The sequence below is a fragment of the Fundulus heteroclitus genome, chromosome 1 (genome assembly GCF_011125445.2).
Source record: "Fundulus heteroclitus isolate FHET01 chromosome 1, MU-UCD_Fhet_4.1, whole genome shotgun sequence".
Classification (NCBI taxonomy): Eukaryota; Metazoa; Chordata; class Actinopteri; order Cyprinodontiformes; family Fundulidae; genus Fundulus; species Fundulus heteroclitus.
Window position 1 is genome coordinate 26,308,336 of NC_046361.1, and position 11,568 is coordinate 26,319,903.

Here is an 11,568-nt window from a genome sequence, read left to right on the forward strand (position 1 = left end):
GCTGGAGATGGGTCCCAACACCCATTGGGTGTTGGGACCCATCTCCAGCAGTCATTGTGTAAGAGGCGGGGTACACCCAGAAAAGGTCAGTAGATCACAGTGCAAACAACCATGCACACAGTCTACTGCATAGACATAATATAATATATACATTATATTTTGTCTATGGTCTACTGTACCTAAAGGCAATCTAGAGACCAACTAACCTGTTTGTAATGCATTGAATTACATGTATTACCACTAGAGGGCAGACCATGCCTGTGTATTGGAGAATTGGACATGTAGAATAAGTTGGGCTGGAATGGAAAATAAAGAGGCTTCCCACATCATGAAAAGCAGTGTTTCTCCCACATCATGAAAAGCAGTGTTTCAAGGGTTACTTTAAAATGCACTGCTAAAAAAATAAATAACAGAGAATAATGTCAAATTGTGATAAAAGAGGTTGTTGATCAGTTTCAGCAGTTTTTATGTTATTAAAATTAACAACAGGTGTAATAGACTGAACAATGACATGACCCCAAAAACTGGACTGGTTTTGCTCTGTGAGGTTTCCGTGCTCTCCGATTCTGGCTTTTAGCAAACAGAAATATCCCTGGTAGTTCTGACGGGAAACGGGAAAAATGTTACTAGATTAAATACCAGACGGTAAGGAGGGCTTCTAATTGCAAAGTTTTTTAGCACATTGCAAGACAAATAATCAGAATTCAGAATGGAGACAAGCAAAAAAGTTGCACCCTTTCGCAATAAAAGCTTACTGAACGGAAACAATCTACAGACTGCTTAATACCTGGGATGGTTATTTGCCATGAACCCAAACAACAGAAGACAAGATCAATAACTTTCTTTGCTTATCGCAAGTCATCGTTTTTGCAGCACTCACCGACATTATTGCTTTTTACTTTTATTCTTCCTGAAGCAAATCAAGTAGTAGAACCTTTGGAGCTGCTGGTCATCTTCTGCCATTATTCAGTCAATCCTATGTTCGGCCATCAATGTCTGGTTCAGTTCATCCACAAAACAGGACCGGTTCAAATAAAATGAACAAGTATTTGCACCAATCCAATCAGATCTTCTTTGTAAAGACAAAAAAAAAAAAAAAAAAAACATATGCAGCTTTGCATAAAAAAAACGTATTCATTTGCATTTTTAATAATTACACTTAATGTCTTATTTTGGTCAAAGTTGTGTTTGAATGTTACCAATCTGCCACTTAAAGCTGATTCTGATACTGCATGCTTTCCTAATATCCTGCAGCGCGACACGACAAATATCCAAACAAAAACAAACCTAGCGCGTCATAAGGAATACTTTTTTCACCATTTTTAAAGTTAAATGACCGTTTCTGTGACTGTACAGGTGTCACGTGTGGAAATGACAGGCACACAATTAATCAAGCACAAAATATTTATTTCTCTCTCAACACACAGTCTGTGATTAAGAGTCCATCCGGACAGGGTGGGGTAATGCAATGGGACTTACAGCAGGCAAAGCAATCTCACACAGTTCAAATACAGGCCAGTCACAACTGGAGCATTATCCCTAGGGGCAGGTACTCCCAGACAAAAAAAAAGAGATGTGCAGAGGAAAAAAGTGTTGGGATGCTCCTTCTCCTCTGTGCACTTTTAACTACCCCAGTTGATCACTGCTCCCAAATATATACCAGTATTGGTTACCTCCTCCCATGCTCGCCACAAATTAGCAGCTAGGAAAAGTAGAACATACAAGATACAAGTGACAGAGAACAGAAATCTCTTACAATTGGAAGTATTTCACCAAAGCAGAAGACTCTGCATAATATCCTACAAAAATCCAATTCAAACCGAATTGATGGAGTAATATACATTAAAGCACCCTCCTCCCCCCCCTCCACACACTTTTAAGAGTCAAAATAAAATGTACAAATACAAGCTACAAGAAAAAAAAAAAAACTTTACAATTCACAGCTTTGGCAGGACCGGGGTTGTGCAGATGTTAAATTTCTAACCTATCTGTACTGTTTCTACGTTTTGTGAAAAGATGAAACATTAGCCATGCTAGTCAGTGATGAAACCCCATTAATATATACAGAGAAGGAACTTCTAACACAGAAGGAAAAAAGGACAGACCATATGTTGTGCAAATCTCTGACATCAAGTTTCAGTTTAATGTTGAAGGAAAAAAAAAAAGAAATTACTGAAAATAAATGCAGACAAAATTAAATAGGCTGTCATAAAAAAAAACAACAACACACCAGTCCTTTAATAAGGCAATAACACTGCTTTATGAGCATCTCCTTTGTACCCTCAAACAGGAAAGAAAAGTTTAGCTGTACAGCGAAAATCACCTTGATAAATAGCAGCATAAAAAAAGGGAAAAACTTAAACACATCAAACAGGTTAAAACATCAAATTAAACAGGTGATTGCACAAAATACTCAACATACAATGTATGCTGAGTACTAGGCAAGTTGAACGAAGATTAAGCTGTGATAAATTCATCGTTTACTGGGTGGCTTGTGATATTGATAATTTGTCTGGTAACTGCTGACTGCGGTTTGGTAGATTGGAAATTTGTTCAACCTTTCAGCTTGCTCCTCTTGCGCACATTAAAGATAAGGCTTGTGGCAAGGCCACGATCAAAGCTTTGTGGAAAGGGGTTGAATTGCACTTTTAAGCCTCAAAAAATAAAATAAACAAAAAAGAAATCACATTACTTGCTACATTCTGATTCACAAAACTACCAGAGGCATCTACTGTGGAAAGACCTATGTACAGTATTATATGGCTCTGGACACTGGCTCTCCTTTGAACACTGGAAGCTCCTGTGCTGTCCAATGAGTTGGTTCTCCAATCAAAAAACAAACACAAAAAAGAGGCTTTATCCAGCTGAACCATTTGACCTGAATTAAGTGGATTTGGACGCTGGCTTCTACCCTTTCCCCTAACCTCATCATACATTGGTCATTTGTTTCTGAAGGCATCAGATCATGTCCTCGCTATGGCATTCCGTTTGTCAATGGGGTGGAAAGTAAACAAGAGTCAAACCATATTTCTATCGTTTAAATAAGATTATATACTGTGGTATTAGTGCAGTACAATAAGGGCATTTATATGAAAACCAAACCAAAAAAAAGAAAATATACACTCAAGCTACCTTAAAAAATGAAATAACTTGGATGCAGAAATGCTTGGTTTGAAAGAAAATATATACAGAAATAAATTTTCAAGGCACTACATTCCTGCAAAAAATGTCATTTATTTAAGATACTGTCCTCTCGCTGACTCTTAAGCCACTAGTATTTGGATTCCAATGCAGTGTGTTTCAACAGAAAGGCAAACGTGACAAAAAAAAAAAAAAAAAAAAAAGCAGTAAAAACTGGTTATTGTGAGTGCAGATAAAATGTCTTGTATGGCTGAGTTTAGCTAAGAACAAAGCCAAAAAAGCAGTAGGTATTCAGACATAACACATACTGTATAACATACACATACTTATACACAATTAGCGACACATATATGCATTTTTAGAAAGAATAGTAACACTTTAGCATGACATGTACAGGGTCCAAACTATGTACATGTGTGGCTCTGGTGCACAAAGCAGAGCAAAAATCGGTCTGTCCTGAGGACACACCAACCCAACGATTAGCAGATCAGGTAGTCCTAGTGGTTTTCGGGAAGGGCCCATTCTCAGGGTTGTGCATGGCATACGGGTAGGCTTGGATCCCTGGGTTTGATATTGTGGCGTAGTGAATTGCTCTTGGCGCACCAAGCAATCGTACAGGAACCACGGACGCTACAGGACTACGCATCCCAGGCCACTGCTGCAAATACAGAGAAGCGGGTGCCATCCCACCATAGGAGTCTGATTGCACATGGTAGCCAGGAGGATGCACCGTGGAAGAGTTTGGTGCTAGATTTGCAGGCATATTAGGGCCTAAAGCGGCAGTCTTTGGGCATGAGAGAGGTAGCCGCAAGTTGCTGGGAACATTGTGGCATTTCATCTGGAATAAAATGGAGGTATTTTAGAAAATATTACACAGATCTGACGTACAATTAAAACTGTAAGAGGCCCCCCAATGTATTACCACAGAGTCTGAGGTCATTTATACACCAAACCTCTATAAGACAACATGCCCTTTTTCATGTTGGCTCAAAATGCTAGCATTAGGCAGAAAATGGCACCTAAACACACCACAAACATTACACCTAGTTTGATAAGCATTACGTAAAATCTAGGCCTGTGCTAAATTACAACTTTCAAGAACAAAACTTTTAAGGAATACGTAGAAACAAGGAAAAAAAATCTGGTTGTTTTAGTTCAGACTTTATCAGTTAAAGTATTTTATGTGTTTAGATTTAAAAAAACAAATCCTGTTTTGATTGAAACTGGATCCATTTCCATGCATTTAAAAATGGAAATCATGTCAATTTTTAAAGTTTCCAAACTTTAAATCATTTAAAATCGGTCTTGCTTACAAATCTGATGTTAAATCTGGCTGGAAAATGGGCTATTGGTTAGAGCATTGGGCTTGTGTCCCGTAGGTTTTGGGTTCAACTCCCACAGACTGCCACTCTGGGTCCCTGAGCAAGACCGTTAACCCCAGAATGCTCTCCGGGCGCCGCACAGTGGCAGCCCACTGCTCCCCAAGGGGATGGGTTAAATGCAGAGAACAAATTTCATTGGAATGTATGTTGCAATGACAAAAAAGATTATTATATTATATATTAACTGGCATCGGCCAATTTTCAATTGACCCTGTGTGATATTTGACTGGACCATTGTAATAAATCTGATCTTTTTGAGTGAGTAAACACACCAGACCCAAGTCCAAACAGGTTCTGACAAATGACTAACAATGCTCAGCGGGGCTTCTAGCAGGACTAGGAATCTTTTTTTCTAAATGCCATTAATTATGTTAAGTTTTATACTCCAGAGATGGGGAAATGGCTGGAAAACTGGAACTGGCACCTCTCTACATTCATTAAAACAAAAGAAGTGAACATTCACAGACTACGCAAGCATTCGTGAAAGCTGATGCTTGGCTTGGTGTATAAGAGCCCCCCCCCACACACACACAGAAATCTCATCACTACTTCCATATCTCAAACCCAAATACCTCACATGCAACTGGACCCATCTGTGCAGGTCTGCCCTCTGTGGCTTGTTGGCGGGTCGGCCGTCTCATCCTGTTCAGGGAGGTTCGTGGCCGCGTGGCCGCCAGAGTCTCCTTGGTCCAGTCATCCACCAGTTTGTGAAGATCCTCGGTAAAAGTGCCTCTCTTGTTGTTGCTGTTGTTGGTCTGGACCTGAGCGAGCCTTGCGAATGGCTGAGGAGAGGTCGACTGTGTTGCTGTGGTGAGTGATGGCTGAATTTGACCCGAGGCGGCCTGTGCCGCGGTGGTGTTGAGAGAGGACCCTGAAAAAAGACAAAAACTGGTCAACTTTCTGACACAGGAAACATTAAAAATGACAAGTAAACCAGTTGGCTGCGGTATGGCACAATGAACTTGTGTCACAATTTGCTAAGCCAGCTTTTAGTGAGGCCAGACAGGCTAAATGCATAGAGAGCCATAGACATTCATTTGCCAACCTAGCAACCAAAGGATAACATAAAAAATGTTATGTTTGATATTCAAGCAGTGACAAAAAAAAAAACAAAAAAAAAAACCACACACTCAATGAACATTTTCATGCAAAAGAAAAGGTCAGTGAAACAATATTTAGTCAGGATGCCTGTCTTAAAACATATAGTACTCGATTTTTCAAGACTCAAAACAGTAATAAGGACAAAAAAAAGTGTACATAACAACATAAGGACTAATGTTGTGGGGACAGAGAAAGGAAGTAAATAAGATAGTTACTACTACTGCGCTCTTTGCCTAGACATAGTCGTTTCAGAGTGGACCCTATAAAAAGGTAAAACAGCACAAGACAGAAACAGTTAGGCCAGGACACTGAACGCCACAAGGACGTGGACAAGCTGCTTCAAAAGCACAATCAGCTATTAAAACAATCAGGAAGAGAGAAAGAGGAAAAGGGGAATTAAAAATAAATCTGGGAGTAAAAACTGGAAGACAGAGCCAAGTTGTCCCCGTTAAACTGGACGATCACTTGAAAAAAAAAAAAACTGCCTACCATTACACCTAGCTGCTAGTAATTCTAGTCAGGATGAAGAAATAATACCTCAAAGAGTTTTCAGTATGCTCATATAAACTATAAATACAAATAATCTTATCTGTTGATAGGCAGAAGGTGACAGACAACACTGTTCACTACCAAAGGAAGACCGTATTAGAAACAAAACAAAAAAGATCACTGTCCATGGGAGAACGCCTGTAAGACATGTGAAACCTAAATAAAACTTAAAAAGCACAGTGCTAATATTGGAAACTCATCAGCACAAATAAACATGCAAATAACTCAGGATAAGTGAGGGGAAATAAAAAACCCAAACGAACAACAAACAATATTGATGATACAGCCCTTCATGTGGCGAAGCATGTCTCCATCAGTGCCCTGTCTGGCGCCTGCACCATGCACGTCTTCTCCATCCAAACATGAGGGACAGAGAGAGCAAAGGGCCCTGCCAACACTAGGGACCTGCTGAGGGATTTCATCTGTATGCAGGCTGGGGCAAAGTGCCTTTACTTAAGGGATGTTAAACAGTCAAAAAACAAAACAAAAAAAAGAAGTGGATGGACATACAGAAGAAAAATTAATAGGGTACGAAAACGGGTCATTTGTCTTGCACACACGGACACTTGTAGAAACGGTGCCACTAATCTGCATCAGATCTGACCTGCAGCTCATGTTTGGACAGGATTAGCGGTTCGCGAGCCGTCTCTGCTATCTGTGTGGCGTGTTTGGATCTAAGCCAAAAGCACTGCATTAAGCAACTGTATGGAGAGAAGGCGGCGACATTCCCAAGTTATGATAGTTATGAACGGTTCACTGCTGCTCTTTGAATTATGGATGACTGCAAGAGGATAGAAAAAAAAAAAAAAAAAGGTCATTTAATGATAAAAATGTCTTGTTACACTAAAGTCGGCAGCCTGGCTATTAAAAGCCACGCATGTATGACAGTTAAGAGCTTAAAAACAATAGTTTAGGGCTGAAATTAGACTTATAACACTAGACGTATTTGATGCCTGAAGGCATTATAGATGTCCCGATAAAGGAGGTTTTAAATGAGTCCCTAATCAAACTCATGTCCTGAACTCTTCTTGGTCCGTCTGCGATTTTACTAGGGCTGCATCCATAGTAACGACTGCGAGCCATGCAGCCAGATTTGACCTTAATTACCTTTTCATTCACAGTAAAGGTTAGACCTGTCTTCGCTGCTGCATCTTTTAGTCTGTCAGTGTCATGTGAGCTTCTCTATGCGCGGTGCTCAGACAGCGGTCAGCGTGGGGGAGAGAGACACCAATCATTAAAATGTATTCAAAGCAAAGCATAAAGGCTCTTTTTTTTTAAATAAAGCAACAGAACAAAGTCAATTCTGACCTCAAAAATTTGCTGGAAACACATTAAAACACTTCACCGGCCGAATCGTCAACGAATCGTATCAAAACGGTGAGTTAACATGCTTTTAACAAGTTTTAACCCAGTTCGACCCAGGTTGAAGCAGCATTTTAACGCTGTCCCACGGAACCTGGGCCAAAATATCCAATGATGCCATAAAAAAATAAAAAATAAACATTTGCGACAGTGTCCTCCTTGCTGAGTAAACTGGGGATACAATCACAACACTAACACAGACAATTTAATACGGGGGAAAATGTAATACATTTTTTTTTTTGTTTTACAATAGAGTTTCCAAATCATCGCTTCAATGTTCTACTGGACAGGATGTCCAACCTAAATGACTTGAATTAGTATCAGGAAAAAAAACAATCTTGATCGGGACATCACAAATAAAGAAAATCTTTCTTTCTTACTATTATGGTCGCCTATAAAGTTTTCCACAGAAATGTTAGATCTAACACCAGTTAAAGAATCTGAAAAAGCCAATAAGTAAAACAAAAAAAAGGACGACCACCTTCTCTCAGCAGCTAAAACACAAACATTTTGTTGCCTTATCATCTATCAGTCAGGTTCAACTAATTTTATAGATAAACCAATAAGATTTATGCATGTCACTGACATCCTGGGATTGATGCAGAGCAACCTTTGAAGGTTTTGAGGCCAGGTGTGATATGCAAGAATAAAAATCAAAGGAAAACATAGTGATACACATCAGGTGGGAAAGCCTGCAAGAAGGGTGGAAAAATAATAGCGACTAAACGTATTTTCATTAACACAAAAGTGAAGATAAAGGCAAGTTAAAATAAGTGCGAAAAAAATGAGCAAAGGGGAATAGAAAAGAACAAATACAAACAGATGGACAGAGACACAGGTCCACTGAGGAATCTAGTGCGTGGTTTGCTACTAGATTTATAGGTGACTCTCTCTGACGTTTGGTGGTAAACCGTCCAGCCTGTAAAGATGAATATAGGAGGGAAGAAGAAGAGAAGAAACAAGAGAAACACTTTGAAAAAGTGCACAAAGATTGGTATGAGAAACCCCCACCATGAAAAGCATGAGAACAGGACACTGAGTGGGTTGTTTGGAACAAACTACAGCATTCAAAGATGCCTTAAATCCTAAAGAAACAAACAACCCAAGGCAATAGAAACGAAAGGATAACCATTTGTTTAAATAAATGCAGCTAATAATGATAAGCTTTCAAAATGGGTCCAGGGATAAACTGTTAAAGTCTGATTTAGATGATTGCTGCCGAAGCGTAAGCGTGTGTGGGCTTTCTTTAAATAAAATGTTAAAAAAAATTTTGTAGAGGTGCATCGTGACACAGAGACAAAGAAAGGGGAAAAAGGATTTTTGTTCAGATGTTCTATGCCTACTGTGATTTGGGTTTTAGTTTACAAACAAGAAAATTAAGAGACAGCTCTCCAACTATCTGTCACTTTTTTCTGCTAACATAGAGAAATCAGTTTAAAAGCAAGATGCGTGACCCCCCTTCAGCCCAGATTAAGACCACGGCAGCCCGTTAAAAGTCAGTCAGCTCGTCCCTTCCGGTGTGCTTCTGACAGCATGGCCGATCTGAATGCAACAAAAAATTTGCTTTTAGGAGATGCCGGTTTCATTTTCTATCGAGAACAAACTTGTTGGTTGCATTAAAATAATTTCATATCTAACTCTGCCTGAGATATGAATCATTTTGGACTAATTTTGTCCCCCTGTTTTGGGAGGAATGAGGAAAAGGAGCTGGATCGAGAAAAAAAAAAAATAACGCTTAAAATTTTGACTATTTAAAGTGATCAGTGAAAAACACTGACTACGGATTTTGCAAGTATGATTCCTTCCGACTGCACTTGCTAATATATGCACACAGTTAAAACTAATGTGCAAAATGGCAACGCGTCTGTACAGAAAGACTTCACCAAACTAGTGTCAGAACGCTTGGACGGCTCTTTGAAATTTGATGGTGTTCCCTCCTCCACAGCAAGGCTGAAACTGATGGCGGAGGTGCAGAAACTTCCTAATTACGCAGGTTATTTTGAAACATGCAATCCCAGATGTTAAATCTGAGGTGACAGTCCAGTGATTTATTGGCCAGGATAGCACGAAGGGGAAAAACTATGTGCAAAGCTCTAAGATAGCAAAGGTGTCATGTCTGCCAAAAATGATTTCCAAATCTGCTGCAAACCAGCAAGAATACAATGTTTTTGCAGTTTTAGGGGACTATAAGGTAGTTCTGATCCTGTGTGACGGGGACCTGAAACTGTGACTGAAATGACAGAACGCCGTGTTTATAAACCTCCTTCTCACTGGTTATTAGTCATGAGACCGTTCCGTTTCTAAGAAATGATGGCGAGCATGGTAGAACACAGGAAAACAGCCAATGCTCTCCGAAAGAGCAAATAAACTATTTGTTATGTAATGAATAATTAGAATGTGGGCGATGCAGCCAAGTGACTCCTGAACTCGTATGAAGAAACCAAACTATCTTAACCTGTTATGTGCAGAGGAGCTAAATTTAAATCAGGTACATGTTCATGGCTGATCAATACCTGAAGATAAAGTTCCCAACACATTTACTGAATACTGAACCATCCTGGACTGTTGAATTAATCGTTGTTTCTGCCAATACCTGTTGCATAAAACGTTTATGTCTGACACGTGGTTTACAGTAAAATCTGTGCTGAACCTCCTTTATCTGGTTTAAAGTCAGCCTCAGAGACTGTATAATTCTTACTGGCACTATAAGCAGTGAACGCCTGGGATCAACTTGTTTCTTAATTAAATTGACAAAACAATTTAGGGCAAAATGAATTGTTTGCACTTTCAGTGGTAATTTCATTGTTTAGTTTGTCTAAATTGACGAATGTGTTTAGATTTTTACACTTCAAGCCGATTTTAGTTTTGTTATTCGCATGTTCTGTTTTGCTGCACGCAGGCTGCCATGAACTAGAATCAATAATGAGTACCTTGGCCAGGACCAGCTCGGTTGGCCGTGCCGTCGGCGTGTCTTCCGGCGTAGATGTTGTCTGAGGAGAAAGAGCCTTTCAGGGAGCAGGGCTGCTGGGTGTGAACCTGCTCTTGGCCTCTGCTGGGTTGATTGTTGGAGGCGGAGCTGCAACTGGAGTGGGCAGAACCATCTGACAGAAGCGAACTTTTAGCCGGGGAGCTGGATGAACTGGCAGCACTTTCTCCTTAAAAAACACAAATAAATAAAAGGATGAGTCAGGCTGAGTCACTGCTTCACACACGCCTACTTTTTTTTTCCTTTTTATAAAATTGATGCAATTTTGTCTTTTCAAACACAAAATGTGTTCTACGAGACTAAAAATGTCCAAACTGTTTATCATCCTACTGTCTACCCACACACCTTTCTTCTCCCCGCTGTTGCTTTTGGGGTTGTTTCTGAGCTGTTGCACCATCGGATTGAGCAGTTTCCCAGGTTTTAGTTTGTGTTTGCTGGATTTGCGCCTCCGGCCGGTCGGGGGAGCAGCGTGGAGCAGGCCGACTTGAGGCGGTATCGTCTTTCCCAGCTCTTTGTACAGACGTTCAATCTCACTCCTCTGCAATGCCTGCAGCTCAGAGATCTCCTTCACGTGTCTATCATGACAAGACAAAGACATAAGAAACTGTTCACACAGACCGCTAATGACTGTTGTTAAAGAAAGTGATAGACAGTAATAATACAGGTGCAGTGTGTATTTTAGTAATTGAATTCAAATTGTGCCAATTTTAAAAACAATGGCTTACAGCTACTGAAAACCAAAAATGCTGCTTCTCAGGAAATTAAACATAAAACCAAATTAAAAAACTTAGAACTTACTACATTAATGTTTCACTCCTTGTGAATCTAGAATTTCAGGATTAAATTAATCAACTTTGTAATGTAATTTAATGCAGTTCACAAGTAGTGGATACAACAAAATGATAATTTGAGAACTTTTAATATTATGAGGGTGAATATTTGTATCTGGAAGGCAAAATCTGCGGCAAGTTATATACTTTACTCAATGTAAGTTATGAAAGCATATTATTGTTTTGTCACTATTGGTTTAATTCATACCAAATACCC

General features: G+C 39.6%; 1 protein-coding gene across 8 annotated transcripts in view; it reads right to left on the bottom strand.

Annotated features, from left to right (window-relative positions):
* Positions 1-1,386: 1,386 nt before the first annotated feature.
* Positions 1,387-11,568, bottom strand: part of LOC105927314 (serine/threonine-protein kinase WNK2) — a 59,416-nt gene continuing 49,234 nt past the window's right edge. For 5 of the 8 annotated variants that reach the window (XM_036139180.1, XM_021317354.2, XM_036139171.1 and 2 more), the window contains 6 exons: positions 10,867-11,096; positions 10,466-10,690; positions 8,356-8,454; positions 5,840-5,884; positions 5,096-5,394; positions 1,387-3,979 (listed from right to left, as the gene is read on the bottom strand). In XM_036139180.1, the coding sequence (XP_035995073.1) occupies positions 3,629-3,979; positions 5,096-5,394; positions 5,840-5,884; positions 8,356-8,454; positions 10,466-10,690; positions 10,867-11,096 (1,249 nt within the window). In that variant the 3' untranslated portion in view covers positions 1,387-3,628. The remainder of the gene's footprint in view (positions 3,980-5,095; positions 5,395-5,839; positions 5,885-8,355; positions 8,455-10,465; positions 10,691-10,866; positions 11,097-11,568) is intronic. The other 3 variants (XM_036139188.1, XM_036139184.1, XM_036139185.1) reach the window with 3 other exon arrangements.